This window comes from Chenopodium album, chromosome 23, assembly GCF_948465745.1.
Source record: "Chenopodium album chromosome 23, dcCheAlbu1.1, whole genome shotgun sequence".
Taxonomy (NCBI): Eukaryota; Viridiplantae; Streptophyta; class Magnoliopsida; order Caryophyllales; family Amaranthaceae; genus Chenopodium; species Chenopodium album.
This window is the reverse complement of record NC_137856.1, coordinates 444,477-463,673: the sequence shown is the minus strand read 5'-3', so window position 1 is coordinate 463,673 and position 19,197 is coordinate 444,477. Positions and strand designations below refer to the sequence as shown.

Sequence of the window (19,197 nt, the reverse complement as noted above, 5' to 3'; positions counted from 1 at the left end):
TTTGCTAAAATAATATGTTATTCACTTATTTACTTTAACATCATGTATAAAAAAAAAAACATGCATTTATTAAAATAACATGTACTATTTTAAAAAATAACATATATATAAATTGAAATAATAAGAGGTTCACATCAAAATAACATGAATTTTATACTCTGAAGTATAACGAAAGGATCAATTTTATAATCCAGGAGTAGCATAGAATTTGCGCTTTAACTCACGATTCTTTCATATCTTGACACTACATAATCTATGTAAGCTGAATTGAATCACTTCACTCAAATAGTCAAATATCACACTCTATATAGCACGAATAAACTCATATACTTGTGATCCTTGTTTGTTTTCGTGTAAAAGTTATGTATGAAAATTATCGAATTGATTTGCATCTGACTTTGTATATTCTTCCTACCTTTTGTCACAAACTATGTTACCTGGCTCGAGCACCCAAGTTCGACACGGGTATATGTCCAAGTGTCCGACTCGGCTATTTTGTGAAAAAAAATTCATGATTTTAATCTAAAAGCGAAGTGTCCAATTGTCACCCTCATGTCTGAGTGTCAAGGGTTCGACATGAGTACTTGAGGTGAAATGAAGATTCCATATAACATGGATTACAACTAAATAATGATATTCACCCCTAAGATTTAATGTATAGTATATAAGTACGAGCAATCAAAATAACATTAGTTGTAATACCTAAGTATTCATCTTTTAGCACATTTTTGAGACAACAATCCAATTATCAAATAGGACGTTTTATTATCGAATAACTGATAAGCGCTTCATCAAATTTGAAGTTTGAAAGGAGAGGGCAACCCCAAAGCGGCGGGAGCAACTGATAATGGAGCTCCAAACTATTCGCAGGTAATCTCTCTCTCCTCTGATCATCCCCTTAAATTCAACCCAGATTTTCTCATTCATTTTGTTTAATTTTGTAATTTCTCAGTCGAATTCATGAATTATCCAATTTCCTCACAAATTCCGCTACCAGTTCCGTAGTTTCCTCTTCAGATTCTGACACTCTTCTTCAAGATTGCGTTCAAGCTCTTGAGGTTTACTATCCTTCTTACTTTATATTAATTTAACTTAATTTGTTATTATTAATAAATTTTATTTTAATGCTGTTAATGTAAAAATTAATGCAGACCAATGTGAAAGAAATTGTTTCAGAGCATTCGGATGTTGGGTTTTTCAAAGATGAAGATTTGGGTAAGCACACTTCTAATTTTGTTTCTTTGGCGTTGTTATGCTGAATTTCCATACCATTTTCTGGAATGGTTTGTTGATTATGTTGTGAATTATGGGTTGATTATGCTAATTTTTCAAGTTTTACTCGTTTTCGTTAACATGAGAAGAATTACTTATAAGCTGTTGAAGTACATAATAGTTAAAAAAACACACTTGGAATTTATGAAATGTGAACAAGTTTAATTGCTTTGCTAGAGGAAATAGAGGGGTTTGATTATTTGGAAAAGTAACGAGTATGTCATAGTGACGCGTTTTAGGGATGGATGTAGTGCCTAGTGTTTAGATGTGTCGAAGATTGGTAAACCTATTAAACAAAGGATATCAATTGTAACATTAGATTCTTCATTGAAGGTGTGAGGGCCGGGCAGGGCTACTAATTCGCAGATATGAGTTATGTCTAATGATATAGAGGGATTGTAGATATGTCTACCAAATGCTTTCATGTGACCTGTACCTGAATCATACTTGCAGATGCTTACATGGATTCTTTGAGAGATGATCTTAGGACGACAGAGGCTGAAAGTGCGTCTCTATCCAATGAAATCGAGAGTCTTAAAAAAATGTACACGGAAGGTGGGCAACTGTACATATTTTTTGTTAATATTTTCATGATATAGATACCAAATAGCTTGCTAATTGGTTTGGTAATTTTAGGTACTTGTCAATTGGAAAGTAATCTTGAGTCATTGCGCCATCTCTTGGAGCATACTGGTTTGGAGGTGAGTTTTCAACAATAATCACACAATTAGAAGGTCTACTGGTGCTAGTCAATGATTATTTGCCTGAAATACAGTTGTAGAGCTGTGTTGTAATCGTAACAGTCGTATATCTTCAGCATTCAGCCTGAAATTTCCACAACTTGAACTTGCTTATGAGTAATGGAATATCCTGAGTCCAATGGTCTTGTAGTAGAAATTTGTCTCTGGCTATGCCAACTCAAATTGTTTATTATTGTCATATGGTTAAACACAGGGACTGGGGCGAGCAGAAACAGTAGAACATGTTGATAAAATCAAATCTGGAGAGGGTCAACCTGAAGCAAGGGCACTTCATGAAGACTACTTCGAGGTTAACTTTTTTCATGACATCTTATATTATGGTGCTAGCCAGTTATGTTTGGCCTTGACCAATTTAATTTTCAGTGACTTGTGGAGGATGTATATTCTTGATATATGCTGTGTGGTACAGATTAATGTCAACTATCGATGTGTATGTTTATTTTTTTGGCTTTTTATCTTCCAGGTTTTGAAGCTGAAACATCAAATTGAGATGAACAATGCAACATTGAAGTCCATGGAGGATCTTGACCTCAACTTGAAAAGGTGGCAGGACAATTTTATATCCCATATTAAACAACTGCTTGTCTTTGTAGTACTCAGTCTACAGATTGTACAGATGGCGGAAAAAAACCCCTGGTTTAAGGTTGTATTTGACTTGCATTGCTTGAACTTTGTCTTATTTTCTCTCTTTTTTTTTTAGGATTGAGATCATTGAAAACATCGAGGAGGCATTAACTGGTTTGAAGGTGATAGACTTTGAAGGAAATATAATAAGGGTGTCATTGAAGACATACATTCCAGATGTTGAAGGTGAGATGTGTCGGCTGAATGCTGAAGATAATTTCAAACAGTGTGAAGTGAATCATGAGTTACTAATAGAGGTCTTTGACGGGACTATGGATCTTAAAAATGTAGAGGTACAACTTTATGAACTATTTCATAATTTCTTTTCAGGTAGCTCTGGTGAAATCGTTCTCCTTGCTTATAACTTTGATAAAACTTCAATATATTTGTGGGCTTGGTGCAGTTTTAATCACAAAATTGTCTTTCAAAGAATGTTGTGCTTGTGTCATTTGTTATTAATTCGCCAGTTTGCTCATATAATTGGTATTATGTATCTATAAGTAGAAAAAGTATGTTATGTCAGGATATACAGGCTTGTGTTTCCACCTGGCTCGTATCTTGGATATTAGGACCTGGTCCACCTTGTTTGAACATGCACCTTTTGAAATCATTAATGGTTATTTTATTTAGCAACATGCCTTCTTTCCTGGGATCCTTTCTACCCACATAGGTTGCATGGTTTTTGTTTGGACAGCTGATGTGGATAACTAGATATCATAGATGAATCACTAATTCAAAGTTCAAATAAAACTGTAAATTGTCAGTTTGTGCAACTTGAGAATTGAGATTGGGACTTGCTTTAGCTACGTAATATCTTTCTATCTTTTTGTTGGGAGAGGGGGGGGGGGGGTGTTGTTGGATTTGTGCTACTGGTTTATTCATTCATTTTCAGAGAAGATATGCTGGTTTTTGAAAATTTAGTAGAGTATGATCTTATGCTAGTGTACTTTAATGGCATCTCACATTTCTAAGAATTGAATTAATAAATTTATTGCTAGTGCTTTCATAAGAACTTGTTTGTTTTGCTTGCTTTGCTATGGTCTCATGTATAGATTTTTTATGATATACTCAACATGACTGGTGTGTCATGGTCTTGTTATCAGGTGTACTGTATCCTTTTTTTTATACATATAATTAAAATCAATCCCCCCCCCCCCCCCCCTTTCCCTCACACACACACACACACTCACCTCACAAAAAGTTGAACTGAATAAATGAGGGTTCTGAGCAGAGAAGGCTGCATTTCTTATGATGTTAAAATTACAGGTGCTAAACATATAGGGAAAAACTGTCTTTCTCTTGATATGTCCTATTTCAAACTTTGTTAATGCATTACAAAGCTGGTAAAAGCAGATGTGAGTCTTCCATTTGATTAATTTGCTTAACTTGTTTTATGCATTCTCTTCATTTTTCTTCTTTTATATATTTATGTCATGGCTTGTCTTTGGAATGGTTGACTCTGGCAATTACTTATGCTTTAGTGGTGTATTTCAAATTCAATTCCCTTCAGATGTACTGTATCCTTGTGAAGTTGAGAAGCTAATTCAATGTTGGATTCTTTAAACTGCTTGTAAAATACTATGTTGTCTGATGTCTGCAGATTTTTCCAAATGATGTTTACATAGGGAAGATTGCTGAAGCTGCAAACACCTTCAGGTTTGTCTTTCATATTATCTATTCCAACTGCATTTCTCAAGTATTTCCAATTTCCTATGACTTCTGAGAGAAGCTACTTAAAATTTGAACTCTTATATTCACCAAAATGAGTTTGAGCTCCATGAGTGATGATATCAATATTTTCTTCCTTTGTCTTATCTCAATTAACCATCGTACCTTTTCTTGTTATTTTGACTCATAATTCTAATTTTAGATAATGCTTTCTGCAAGTTGAAGTACTTATTTACCTTTATTAGAGTTATCTCTTGATGGTAAATTGGCATAATAATTTATTTCTATTATTGTAGAAGACATCAAAAGATATTAATCATGGGATAAGGAATAAAGGATTTTACAACCTATTACTGGTAACTGGTGAAGGATAGCAATGATAAATCTGTGACAACCAATTTTCTTTCTAAAAAATTCATTGTCCTGTCATTATATAATGCGGATGTATGAGTAACTTGAATTTTCTTACTCCATATTTTGTAATTTACTTGACATGTTTTCTTGCGTTTTGCCAGCAAATTATTTACTGTGTTGTCAGTACCCCAGACAAGATCTTCTTTGGGATGGTTTTTGCAGAAAGTCCAAGACAGAATCGTCATTTGCACTTTAAGACGGTTTATGGTGAAGATTGCTAATAAGTCCAGGTGATTTTTACTTAACAAGTTTTCCTGCACCTCTACATGCCTAAAATAATAATTGTTGTGTATTTTTGGTATCATTCAAATAAAAGCAAATACTATACTCACTCAAATTTAACAAGGAAGTAAACTACACCTAATAAGTAAAGCAGTCAGGTGTAATTTTCTTGCTATATAATCATCAGTAAAAGATAGAAATATAAACTTCAGAAATATTAGAATCACCTTATTTTCTCATTGTTGTAGCTTTGTTCACTATGGCTGTCAAGTGAGTTTGTGATCACATGCTTCATGGTTCAGAACATAAGCTTGACCTAGATGAGTCATAAGCTTTCATGAATGCTCTGTTTCTAAGTAGGGGTGGATACTAGCTGTTTACCATGTGATTTATCCAGTCTTTTTTTATATTCTGTAGAACAAGGAGAACCAAGGACAGTGAGTGTGAGAAAATCTGAAGCAGGATAGTCAATGTAGAAAATGAGAAAGGAAAAGAGCATATCAAAGGATTTACAGATGTGGTACTTCCTATTGATAAAATACATAAAAAAATGTTTAAATAATGCATACCTTCATAGCAACAATAGCCAGATATATGTGTAAATGGCCTTTGACATTCAAAAGTGATGCAAGCATTATAGAATCACGGCATTGAATTCCAAAAAGAAACCCAGATAGAAGAGCACCAATGATTTTCCCAATTGTTCCGACAGCAAAAAAACCAAACAACTTTGCCCAAGAGCTTAATGCTTGAATTTCAAATAGGTCAAATTGTGCTTCCGATCCAACCCACACAAAAAAGTATGGATAAAACACAAAAGTTAAGAGGTAATTGACTTTACTAACAATATATTGTGAAATTCTCCCTTCTCGGGGTAAAAACACCCCGGTAATAAAGGCACTAAGCACAGGACTAAAGCCCATAAGTGGCGAAATGCACCCAAGACATACTGCAAATGCAACTGAGAGCACTAAATGTGAGCCTTTAAGTGTCTTTCCATAGGGTTAGCATTATTGACCCAACTAAGAATAAGAGGTCCTGCCACTAAGGTTATAATGATTTGTAAATCCCTTACAATTTTCAGAACCAACAACAACAAAGCCTTAGTCTCATAAAGGATATGATAAAATAGTAATGAAACAATCTAAGGAATAGATGAAAGGAAAATTGAAAATCACTCTGAAAATCTGCTGCTATGATTAATTGAAAGTGAAACTTGAAAGACAGAGAGCACATTGGCTAAGGTATTCAAATCTGTGGCCTATAGAAATGGTAAAGCTCTAAACTTCTGACTCATCTTCCTGTTCATTGCTAGAAAGAGAATAGAAAAGTAAAAGGAGACTTCAAGAGCAATAGGGCTCAGCAGTAGTTGATAGTAATCGAGCTTATGTTTGCTGCCTAACATAAGGAAATTCCATGGAAATGCATTCACTTGATGTCTAGTACTTTGATATCTGGCTCAAAGTTACCTTTGCTTCTTGCAGTCACAATCTGGTTTGAAGTCATGTTGGTGTAAAGCAAATAATTAAATGTCAATGTATATACCCTTTTTGATGATTGAAGAGCCTTGTTTAGAGGGTAAAACAGTAAAACTATGACCTAGAAGGTTAAAATTTCATAATATACACATTAGCAGATCATGAATCATACCAATTGTAGAAATGTTGCACCCAGTTGTATCAAATGTTTCTCATTAACGTTTCTTCTTTTTGGCCTGTTGCAGGCATTCATTTGAGTATTTGGACAAGGATGAGTTAATTGTTGCTCACATAAATGGTGGGATAGACGCCTTTATAAAGCCTTCTCAGAGTTGGCCACTATCAATTTCCCCACTTAAACTAGTCTCTTTCCGGAGTTCTAATCAGAATGCAAAAGAAATTTCTCTGTGTTTGCTTTCCAAAGTTGAGGTAATTAGTTTTTCTACTCAGTTGCTATTATTCCTATCTCCTAGAATGAGTCTTGCTATGTGTATTGCAGCAGAAGCTTTTTGGCGTTAGTTATCATTGAAGCTTACCTGATTGATACCTCAGGAAGTGTAAGATGTCTTTGGATACCCTAGAACTGCAAGTGAGAAGTGAGACTATAACTTGGGGTGGAAGGATAATCTATTTTCCATTTGAATCACTAAACCTAAAATACTTCTGCGTGTTTTTTTATTTTAAAGCCCAATGATAAATTATGGTATTAACATTTACTATGCATTTTTAGATGTTATAATAAGGATAAAATGAAAAAAAAAAAGAAGTTTGATTACAGAATAAGCTTTTATGATTTTTATTTATTTATATTATGTATCAGCCTTTTAAGAGGAAAAAACAGTAATAATAATAATAATGTTTCCATAAAATTTCCATACACTTTTTTGTGTTGCAGGAGGTGGCAAATTCTTTTGATTTAAATATACGGAAAAGCATAACAAGTTTTGTGGATGGCATTGAAGAGATACTTATGGAGAAAATACGCCCAGAATCTCATCTTTAATATATTATCAAATACCTTGGCCTTGGAATCCAGTCGTCCACCACTATGTTAATGGGTAAGACTGACCTTTTCCAAGTTTCAACCTTGCAGTATTCTTGGTTAAAATCATCCATGAAGCCTTGAAGTCTCTTTCAGACAGCGCTTTTAGCTCTTACACAAGCACTGTGTTCTAACTGGTTTCCTACACTGTTTGAGTTTAAGTATTAGCAGGTTATGTTCAACACGTAGCTTTGTGACTTATATCAGTTTGTTTATGAATGTATTTTTTTGTAGAAGCAAGATGGGGATTTGAGGTGATTCCTTCTAAATGCAGACAGGATCGTTCACAGACGCTGAGTAATGCACATTTTGTGTCTCAGGAGCTGGGATGATTTTGATCATCTCAACCTCAGATGATTGAATGTGGTTTAGTATGTAGAAGAATGTATAGTCTGTAATAGGCTGTAATTTGTAGATCAGTTCACACATGCAAATACTCTTACCTATGCTTGTATGATGAACAATTTATGAAGTTGAATCAAGCACTTTGAAGCCATGTTTTATGTTTTCATGGAATAGCTTGGGTCACTTGAGACTCTGAGATACATTTATTTTGAAGTTCAAATCCAAGTAGCTAATATTTGTTGTGTCGATTCGAAAATGCAAAATGCTGGATCAGAAAAATGCATGATACTTTATGAAGTGCTGCGAGTTGCTTCCTTTGTATATTGTCAGCACCTTTTCTCCAATGTTGGTACATTTTTTATATTGCGCCAATTTAGTTGTATTAACTTTCTTCTTAATGGCTGAATGCAGGCCCTATCGTGTACAATATAGTCAACAATAACCCTCAATTGTTTGTCTCAATATACAATTTCTTTTCTATTCATGGTTTGATGGACTGGTTCTTAAGATTGCAGTTCAAAAAATGGGTTTGGTTCGTGTTTAGTTTCGCTGTTTCGGTTTGATTATGGGTTGTGCTCAGTGAGTCAGTGTGCAATATCAAAAATATATGAAGTGTGTACCTGTGCAATACAAGGCAAAAGAATGGGGCAAATTTGGTTCAGTGGGTTGGGTTGGGTCAATAGCTCAGCAAACACTATTGAAAGTTTAATGCATGACAAAAATAGCTGCAGTAGCAATACAAAGCTACAGACTCTTTATTGTTATCAATATACTAAGAAAACTTACAGAGAAATTGCTGACAAAAGCGAACACAGAAATTATCACAAAAAACAATCAAGCAACTCCTGCATAAGATTCCAGGACTAGCTAATATAATATGGCAAACCCTTTACCTATTAATAAGATAAGTTGCAAGACATGAAGAAATCTTGAAATAGTACTTTGATAAACATGAGGTAAACTCCGGTTACAAAAGAAAAGTATTCTTCAAACATTACAACCTTAAGCAGCAATCAGAACAAAACTCTGCTCGCACAAAGAGAAAAGCCCCACTAATCAGAAGCAAAATCCGCTGCAGTACAAAACCAACGAGACAGATTCGCCATATAACCCAAATTTGCTAAGAGCATTGAATGAAAGGTAATTCCAGAAATTAAATCTAAAAGTAAACCTATTAAATACTCCCAGAAACTACTAAGTTGCACTACAGAGAATGACAACGCAAATACACGACAAGCTCCAATAGAATACAATTATGGGATCATTATGTTATATACTTCGTATATCTTTGGCAAATCCAGCAATTCTATCAAATTTTAATAAAAATTGAAACTTATCATAGGAGATAGCAAGTCATTGCTCTAAAGACAAATACATATTAATTAACCAACTAATTATAGCCACATTTCGCATCCAAATATTAAAACAAACAAAATAACAGTAAAAACATGGGGAGAACAATAAGAAGCTATTGCAGCTAAAAAATGACATAACTTCAATGAAAGACCTTATTAATTGGCTATTCTCATGTTTAACAGATAAATCAACAAGTTGGGGCATCTGAGAAATCCAATCATACCATTACTAATACTTATAAGAAAGGTGACAACTTTTTTTAGGGCGTCCAAAATAATATATGCGACTATTGTGTCTAAGGGTGTGTTTGCCTTGCATAGCAGACCAACAAAAGATATCACACAATTGTTTGACGCTTTCCCATTCCAGTATGTATTTCACAGGTTATGTATATACTATTCCTTATTTTACTGTTCTAGTTTTAAAAAACGACAGAGACTGGAGGAAAATTAAAGTGTATATACTTCGAGTTTGTCAGTTAAAATAACAAAGAATGAAAAAAGGAAACAAGGAATTTTTTTATTTCCATCTTAACTAAGCCTTCATAAAGACAAATCAATTTACAATGTTACAGCCGAATTCTCTTACTCTACATTTTGCCATGGCAAATAACCTCACATACATGAAATATATCTGCCCTGGACTACAGCTGCAAAAAGGGGCAGAAGCATCAGGATCATCAATCAACTATGAATTGATCCTCTTGGTTGTCTCCTTCAACCCTAGTATCATCATGAACCATGCCGTTCACATGGTGCATATTAGGCATCACTTGTGAGAGATAATGACTGCTCGTTCCTGCATGATCAGAGAGCCCACTTGGATGGCCTGACCACTGTGAAACAATTGTGAGCAACTGAGTTGTGAGATTTTGTTGTTCATGCAGTATCCGGGACTGGATCTGGCCCATTTCTGCTCGATGCTGATTCAACATGTCATCCATCCTTTTTTTCCATTCAGACCTCCTCAAAGTCATCCTCTCTTCCCATTCCCTCTCCTGAATCAACAGTTCCTCTCTTCTTCTGCTCTCCCTTTCTTCACATTCCTTTTCCATGGCTTCCCATTCTACTAATGTTTGCTTCCTCAGCTCCTCCATATTCTTCTCCCTCTTTGCCCTTTCTTTATCCCTCTCTTGCCACATCTTTTCCCTTTCTCTCTCACGCTCTACACGCAAAATTTCCTTCCTTTGCCTCTCTCGATCACGTTCTATCTCCTTTTGGTCAAACCGCATTTCCATTTCCCTCAATTGTCCCAATTGATTTGCTAAGAAACTCCAAACCTTCTTCTCAAACCCCTTAATTACCTTCTTCTTCTTCTTTCTCAACTCCGATCCATTAGCCTCAACCTCTTCATATGCTAATTCTTCATCACCATCATTCTTTAAATGGTTACTACTATTGTTAACATTCTCTTCTCCATCCTCCCCATCATACTCAAAACCAAGACTCAAGACCCCGTCTTCCCCACCATCGATCCCCGTGGCAAAATCCTCCTCTCCTGAATGACCTAAATGGCCAAACTCCACCATATGACTACTCCCACAAAACCCTCCACCATTCTCATCGTTATTAGCCGTTCCCATCATAGAATCATCATGATTATTACTAAAAACAAGAGGCACATCCCCAAATACCTCCTTATATCTTAGAAAATTTGACCAATGTGAAACACCATCATCCCACTCAAATTCCTCCAAATTGCTCCCCAAAGGCGAACCTGAATCCGGCTTCTTAATCTTTTGCTTAACCAGCAAATACTGATGCCTCATATTTTGCACCTTGGTGGACACATCTTTCCATGTCCATTGCCATGGAAATGCAATAGGGTCCGTATCATGGTGCATTGTATTCACATAAAAAGCAATGGGTCTAAATTTTTTCTCCCTAGTTTTCATCTTTCCCAAATTCCCATTTAAGATCAACTCTCCATATCTATCAATTAGTGTTCTTTCCTCTACCTCACTCCATTTTTTTCTCTTTAATGGAGGAGGAATCATAATTCATGTAATAATTTTATATTGTTCTCAAAAATCAACCACTACCCATTATTCAAATCAACGTTTAAGAGCTAAATAATTCAACTAAACTTTGATAATTGCAGAATATAACACATGCCCAGATGAAAATAAACACTTGATTTGAACAAGATCATCAGAGTAAAATTACTAACCTTCAAATTTAGGATCAGTGATTCTTCAAACTGTGGGAAGTAGGAGTTAATAAAAGTTGAAATATAACAAAAAAAAAAAAGCGCAGAAAAATATTTGGTATTTATACGAGGTCACCGGAAAAGGGATGATTGTCGGAATCTTACATTTTTGACGTTCAAAGCGCAGAAGATATAGCCGTATTGGGAGGATGAGAGAGAAATTTCCCCAAAATAATTAACATGAAAATATAGAATTTTTTATTGTTTTTTTTTTCCTTTTTACTGTTTACTCTAAAAATTAAACACCGTAAATTAGGAAATTGATTTTGGTACAAAGTAATGTACTAAGTTACTAACGTGAGAAAAGCATTGAAAACTGTGCTCTCAGCCTCTCACAAAGAGGTATGCCAAAATCAATTTTAATGTGTCAAAATCATTTCCTTGTAAATTAGTTCTAAGGTATACTTGCACCGGTTTTTTTAGATTTCTTAAGATTTTCTTGTAAATGTTGCTTGACTACCTTCAATCTTTCATTAATGAATTTTTTTTTTCTTTCAGTAAAAAAAATAAAAATAAAAAACAACTAATGTAACAAAAGAACATACAAGTTTCTCATCTTGATATTGTTTATCAAATGACAAATTTATGAAATTGAGAAAATTGTGCTCTTAAATAAATAAATATAAATTCTTATAAGAATGTAGTCGCCACATTAAATGCATCATGTGTGCTAACATAATCATGTACTCTTATGTATCATATGTTGTCATAAGCACTTGTAAATTTATAAGCATATAGCCAATGCATCATTTTGCATGGACACACCATACACATCAACATAAAATAATAACTGGTAAAAAGAGTGATAAATTGAAAGAACATAGGAGAGTACGAGTAAAAATAATACTCCATTTCTTTTACTAGCTGATCATAAGAGGTTTAATCGCTTAACATATGGTAACATAATTAACCCATCAAACTAAGGTTCTGAAAATACTGCACAAATTTCTTTCTCATACCATCTAGGATCTGCCTTTCTAGATTTTTGCCATAACCAATATTTTTCATTTATTTTCCGAAACATATTCACAAGTCACAACACCTCAAACCTACGTTGCGAAAAAATAGGTGGAAAAAATAGAATTCTAGCTAACGTAGCCATATCCCTACAATAATAAGAGCCTTCCGCAATGAATATATATACCCTTTTATCAGAAATTGGTCTGCACTTCAGCCAAAAACAAAAAAACTGGCCATTCTGTATTGTGATAACATTTCAAGCCCGAACTTAGTGCTCCAAGAGACGAGGTATCATCTGTCCCGTTGAGTTCCAAGGGACAACCGGCAAAATATTTGTTGGATCTCCAAAAAAAGTCGAGCTTACTCTCTGAAGTTGCGATCTGGGCTACCATTGCAGTCAGAATGCCTTGAATTTTCATGATTGCAATTGACGCTATATTGCCTAGAAAGTTCGGCTGCAGCAAGTGGTGTTGCCGCTGGAGTATTTCCCATGTCCTTGGTTTTGTGAAGCAGAAATGTCCCAGACAGAATGGTTACAAATCCGCATAGTTCTGTAGCTATTTGTGAACCATTTTGTGAATCCCAATCCTAAAGATTTGGCAAATACAAGAGCCACGTAAATCATAAAATGAACAGCATATCACAGGATATAGACTATCTAAACGACAAAGAATGTAAGAGTAACAAATGAAGGAAAATCTTAAACTCCTTTAAACTTATCACAGTATATAGACTTCCCTCTAAACAGAACAGGCCAATGCATTCATTTTGGAGTAAAATGTAAGTGCATCAAAACATACTGAAGGTCTCACTCAAGTGTAGACTGGTGTGCTGCAATATGTTAAATTTACTGTAGTAACACTAATTCAACATCATAACCGTAAGAGGAATATTCATTAAGTGCAAGAAAAGATGTCAACACATTAATGTTGTTGTTACCAGCATTAGAATAATTAATTTGGCAGATTTGTTATAATTTCTGGCATTAAATTGGTGATATAGTCTGGCTGTGAATTAAAGAATAGGAATCAAGAAGGATTCTACAACCAGTTCTCTGAATGAGTTATAAAAATCTCTAATGTTTCATCATTTAATAATTCATGGCGTATATATACAGTACCGAGACTGCAACGTATTGTAGTTGAAATAATTAGCACTTAGAGAAAATATTTATGTTGCTACAACAGCATAACTTTAAACTAGACTTTAATCCCCTGTAGATGCCACAAAGTTAATTATAAATGAGGATTTTGCATTAGTAATCACTGCATTACCTTAAACATGATCATACTGGCAAGGATGGTGAGCGAAGTAAACATGACGTAGTAGACAGGCGATACAACAGCAGTGTTAAAGGTGTCCAGAGCCTGCAACAATATAAATGTCATTAAAACTTCTAGGTAGCCTTTGTAATGCAGAAGAGAACAGATTAAAAACAAATGATAAACACTTGTGACGTAGAGCACACATATGCGTACAAACAAGATAAAAAGATACCTACAAAGAACAAACCTTTTTTTTCCCACCAGCAAATATCACAAGTCAAAAACAGAAAAGGCGTTTTTTTTTTCCTGCTAAACTCATCATCCACCCATGCAGAAACTCTTGTTCTTATAACACAAAGGTAGCTTATATTGAATCAAAAGCCTATCAAAGCAAGATTGGAGTTTTTATTTTATTTTTTTTGCTTTTTTTAATAGAAATGGTTGTGGTTTCACATAGATGAGAGATAAACATGTCATAATATATCTTAATAGGAAGAGATATGGGTCAAATTTCCAATACCAGAACAATAAATTTCAGTGTTCACGGTAATACATATGACAAAATCAATAAAAGAATAGCTATCACTTATTAAGTGAAAGGGAAACCTATGCAATTGTGGCTTGTCTAAAGGTGTGTGTCTTTACTCGTGAAAATATATTACAGAGTCAGAATATATTATAAATAGCCTTTTGGGGTGTCCACAAAGCAGATCATAAGAAAATGCAAAGTTTCACTCAACCTCTTGTGATTGCAAGTCCCAGATAAATAAGCATCCACTTTCAAGTTTCAACCAATCCTAATCATCCTTTCTAAACTATTTTCAATGCATTTTGTTTTGATGTAAGTAGGTTTGTATAGTGCCCTTCAGTTAGTAAATTTTCGTCAATCCAATTAATTTATTATAAATATAGGTAACAACTAAAAACAACAAAAAATCAAGAACCTTGTTGAAGTGCATTGGGGGTCTCTCGTCATTTTCACAAGAAAATAATGAAGAGTTGAGCATCATCAGAGGGAGGTTGTGTTTTAACATCAAGAAAGCAAGTTGAGTAAAAAGAAATTGCAAAATAGTGAATTATTGTTAGACTTGGAAGTGACCTTTTGGGGCAATTTTATGGAAATTAATGATTTCAACAAGAAATGGTGCTACTCAGAAGATGATAAGAATAGGAAATTAATGATTACTGTATTAATGTATTAGAACCACATTAAATTAAAGTTTGCAAAAAAGAAGATAATAAGGATAGGAAGATAATAGTAGTAGTTGTTGTATGGGTGCCGTAGTGGTGAACTGGTGGTGGTAGAGGCATAGAGCTAGTGGTTCTACTGGTAGCAATAATGGATACTGCCGAAGAAAGAAAGGGAAGGGAGAGGTAGTACAGTGGAGGAAGTAGGAAGGAAAATTCACAAAATTGCAACTTACCTTAAAATCTCGATATTAAACATTAAAGCCCCAACTTGGGGGTCAGCTACATAGATCATAGTTTGTGATAAGAATTTCATACAGAGATGCATAGCATAATGTAATCTTCCAAAGTACTATAGTGAATTAAGTAGAACATTAAATCAAATTCTTATTACCATAGCAATGAGGTCACACTAAAAACTATGTAAAATTTTAGCCCAAAATGAAGCCACTTCCCGTTACAGAGTGTCGAGTATTTGATATGGTTACTTGAGGTAATAACAGTCTTATAGTGTTCAAGTGACATCTATCTATATCAATACCATCCTTGCGTACTTGGTAGCATGTTCTACACTTCTACACTAATGCATATTGGCCAAGGTAAGAACACCTGCCTCAATCAGACTAATACCAAGCTTGGGCTCAAACTATACACTTAGCTGATTTGTAAAATTAATTGAAGCTCATATATATACTCAAGAGAGTGTGAAATACAGAAAATAATAAGAAGGCTACCATTGTAGTTGCCTTTGTAAAGAAAGCGACATCATATCACAAGTAAATACAGGAAAAGACCTTCAAAAAAGACATCTGAGAGAAACTTCAGAGTAGCAATCAGAAAAATATTAGTATGATTTACTGACTGAAATGTTGTAAGCCAATTAAAGGCATGGTCAGCCAAAATATGCTCTGTGTTGAATAAACCCGAAAAAAAATGGGAAAAACACTTAGCTCATGACAAGTCACATCATATAGAAAATACATATGCAATAAATCATAATCATAAGATTCATAACAGAACTCTGAACATCAATCATAGTTCATAAAGGATTGCTGAGTTAATGAATTGATAAACATTGAAAGAACAACAATATAGCATCCTGCAGAAGGCAGAGATCATTGTGAAACTATATATCATCAATTACCTTGTTCAAATAATTAATTTGCAAGAGACAGCAAATAATTACGACAATGGTGAAGAACCATGCTTGGAAGTATTTGAACTGGTTATTTCCCTCAAAAGTCAACTTCAAGGCAATACTCACAGCTTTGACACACATCACCTACATATGCAAAATATAATCATGTCAGACCAATGAGTGCGGATAAGCCAGAAAGCTAAATTGTGAGCATGTAAAGCTGGAATTTAATGAACAGACCGTAAGAGAGCCCATGAGGGAGCAAATTCCAATATACACAACCATATGTGTTCGCCCATTACGTGGAACAAAGTAGAAAATGAGGACAATAACCATCACAACAACAATGGCAGCATACACAAGGAAACCTGTTCACAGATATATATTCACTGGTCAGCTATTTCTTGCACTTGCAGTTTGTCGAAAATCAAAGCTGATAAACACTAGATCTAATATAAACAACAGGGAAAGATGTTAAAAAAATTACAAATATCAAACATCATGGACAAGCATATTAGACTGCTACAAGCTTCGGAAGTTCAAAGGTACACAAAAGGAAAGCACGGCTCTTATAAGAAATTCCTCTTGAGCATATAAAAATAATGCCATAACTATGTGATTTTCAGTGTTTATCAATATACCACATGAAATTCCAATTATTTAAATCTTTATAACCAAGAAGACAAAGTCAAGCTGATAAGGTTCCATATGCAATTACCTGGCTCTGTGGCAAGCGTCCACACTTGCTTAACAGATTCAATATCCCTCTCATGCGGTGCATGTAAGACAATAGTGGTCGAACCGACCACACAAAGAACACAGCCAAGCATACCAAATATGTGCAACTTTTCATTGAGGATAAAATGAGCTAGAACTGAACTGCATTACAGAAACTAGCTTTAGGATATTAAATTTAAAATTAAAACAGACAGGTAATTCAGGTGAAAGAGTTCCAATGTTGCATTGACCAAACCTGAAAATAATACTAAGGGCTCCCAAAGGAGTAACAAGAATTGCAGGTGCAAAAGCATATGCTGCAAAATTAGCAATCTCCCCAACAATCACTAGCAAAATACAAATTAAGGCACACAATTAGTCCACAATTCAATTCACCATCATGTATTATTCAATCAACTCGAAAGGCGACACACAAACAGAAAACAAATGACCCACATCCATCTTATTCTCACACGATGAAATCGGACAAAAACTTACTTGCAATCATTCCTGTCCACCACCAAGGTTCATACAGGTATGAATGGCCTCCTGATCCTGGTAAATATAAACAAAAACAAAAAAAGCAACCCATTAAACCAAAAAACTTGCCTTCATTTTCAAATTTCCGAAAAACAAAGAAGATAATCCCAATATCTCAATTCCAAGAAATTCATGAATTCTAAAGACAATATCAAAAACAACATTAATAAGAAATAATAAAAAGATGGAAAGGATCAAAACCTGCTCTAGTCCCAGTTGTCCCAGCTTTCATGAGACCTTTTTTCTTAATGATGAAGCTTGACCCAATAAAGATACTCGAAGAAACAGCCAACACAAGCCCCTTAACATTATCTGACGACATCCCCATTGACAAATTTTTGCCCCAAAACCAAAAAATAAACCCAATTCAATCCAATCCAATGCGAAATTCAAAACCCTTTGAAAGCCAAATTCTTTTCAAAACCCTGATAACACCCGCATATATAAATTCATCAAATTTCAAGAATCACAAACAAAATCTTGAAAATTAATTGGAAAATTCAGATACCCACTTGGCTCTTTTTCAAGGGAAAAATGTGGATTACACATCTACAATCAATCAAATATTCATTAATATGAGATTCTTGAGAATTTTCCGAACATGGGTATTTCCAAAACAATCTAAAAAACTCAAAAAGGAGGCTCCTTTAATGTTGTAACTTGTGAAAAATCCTAATTTTTTTGCCAAATTTGTTTGAATGATGAATTCTTCCCCCCTTTCTCTTACTCTCTCTGTATTTCCTCTCAGAAATTGTTCAAAGGAATTCGACGGAGAGGAGAGAGAGAAAGAACAGGGACGACGGTATTTCCGTTACGTTTGGTATGAATTACTTTGAAAGAGAAAGGCAAAAGAAATGGAAAATCCAAAAAAATAAAAAGGTTTCCTTTTTTGCTGTCAAGACTCAATTTTTTATTTTTAATTTTTTTTCCTTGATTGAAGTTGCGAAATGGGGGAGCCACACAATTTTTGAGTTCATGAAGATCTCCGGATCCCGCGTTTAACCTTTTTTTTTTTTTTTTCTAAAGTATTTACTCGGTATCGTGTATTGTAAATTCTTAATGTGGTAAGGAATACGGAGTACGAACCATCTTTGTATGTTGTAATACGGTAAAGAAAACAGTAAATGAAATTTTATTATGTCGTTATATGGTAAGGAAAACGATCAGACTAAATTATGATTTATGTTGTAAAATGGTGAGTAAAAAGATGTTATCGAATTATACCCCATGTTGAAAGATGATAAGAAAAAAGATCACATCAAACCATAACCTATGTTGTGAACTTGTCATACGATATGAAACAATATCTTACTAATTTATATCTTAACATGGTAAGGAAGGATCTTGTTGGATTGTAATTTATGTCGCAATATGGCAAGGAAACATATCTTATAATTAGATTGTGAGTTATGTCGTCATATGGTAAGGAGAAAGATCTTATTGGATTTCGATTAAACTCATAGCAAGAAATCAATCTAGTTTTGGTGCATTAAAACATACACACGTACCTTGGGAGATCACCCTCATAAAACTATAGCTCGTAGAAATCAGTTATTTATCAAACACTTTATACAATCAACTAAACATAATCAATAAGTCAAAATAATCAACTTACACGATTAGGTTCGCCTTTCATTCTTTTACCAAACACGGTCTACAATATAAATACTTTATACAGTACATCATCTTTAGATTTACACAAAATACGACCTACAATATAAATACCGCACCTTATCAATTAATATTTATAATTATATAAGTAAGATAAACTTAGTATTCTTAAGTCATAACATGTTATTTACAAAGTACATTTCTTTTTACTTCATGCTAACAAAAAAAAAAGTTTGTACAATAGTAAAAGTCAAGTGTGTCGAATAATTAGAGATAGAAAGAGTATATTACTTGTACACGTAATTAAGGTTTGTGTCGATGCTGACCACTTTAGCCAGCTACTCCTTCCCGTATTGGCATGACGAGTCATGAATGATGGTGTTGTTGG

General features: G+C 34.3%; 3 protein-coding genes across 4 annotated transcripts; 1 reads left to right on the top strand and 2 right to left on the bottom strand.

Moving 5' to 3' along the window:
• Positions 1–781: 781 nt before the first annotated feature.
• Positions 782–8,027, top strand: LOC145609183 (uncharacterized). The gene is made up of 13 exons (XM_081664731.1): positions 782–870; positions 953–1,058; positions 1,152–1,215; positions 1,726–1,827; positions 1,909–1,973; positions 2,227–2,322; positions 2,497–2,576; positions 2,734–2,950; positions 4,258–4,313; positions 4,841–4,969; positions 6,685–6,868; positions 7,335–7,497; positions 7,716–8,027. Exons 1-12 carry the CDS (start codon positions 848–850, stop codon positions 7,440–7,442), a joined length of 1,230 nt encoding a protein of 409 aa, XP_081520857.1. The 5' UTR covers positions 782–847; the 3' UTR covers positions 7,443–7,497; positions 7,716–8,027.
• Positions 8,028–9,621: 1,594 nt separating this feature from the next.
• LOC145608737 (uncharacterized) lies at positions 9,622–11,563 on the bottom strand. Its single transcript, XM_081664342.1, has 2 exons — positions 11,496–11,563; positions 9,622–11,381 (listed from the first exon to the last, which is right to left on the bottom strand). The coding sequence occupies exon 2, from the start codon at positions 11,176–11,178 to the stop codon at positions 9,862–9,864; it is 1,317 nt and encodes a 438-aa protein (XP_081520468.1). The 5' UTR covers positions 11,179–11,381; positions 11,496–11,563; the 3' UTR covers positions 9,622–9,861.
• Positions 11,564–12,219: 656 nt separating this feature from the next.
• Positions 12,220–18,119, bottom strand: LOC145609563 (putative magnesium transporter NIPA2). Of its 2 annotated transcripts, XM_081665019.1 has the most exons (9): positions 17,711–18,119; positions 17,400–17,623; positions 17,157–17,213; positions 16,915–17,005; positions 16,660–16,820; positions 16,182–16,309; positions 15,948–16,085; positions 13,625–13,717; positions 12,220–12,938 (listed from the first exon to the last, which is right to left on the bottom strand). In XM_081665019.1, the coding sequence occupies exons 2-9, from the start codon at positions 17,524–17,526 to the stop codon at positions 12,711–12,713; spliced, it is 1,023 nt and encodes a 340-aa protein (XP_081521145.1). In that variant the 5' UTR covers positions 17,527–17,623; positions 17,711–18,119; the 3' UTR covers positions 12,220–12,710. The 2 variants fall into 2 exon arrangements, with proteins under 2 accessions (XP_081521145.1, XP_081521144.1); XM_081665018.1 differs by having other exon boundaries at positions 17,400–18,119.
• Between the last annotated feature and the right edge of the window lie 1,078 nt (positions 18,120–19,197).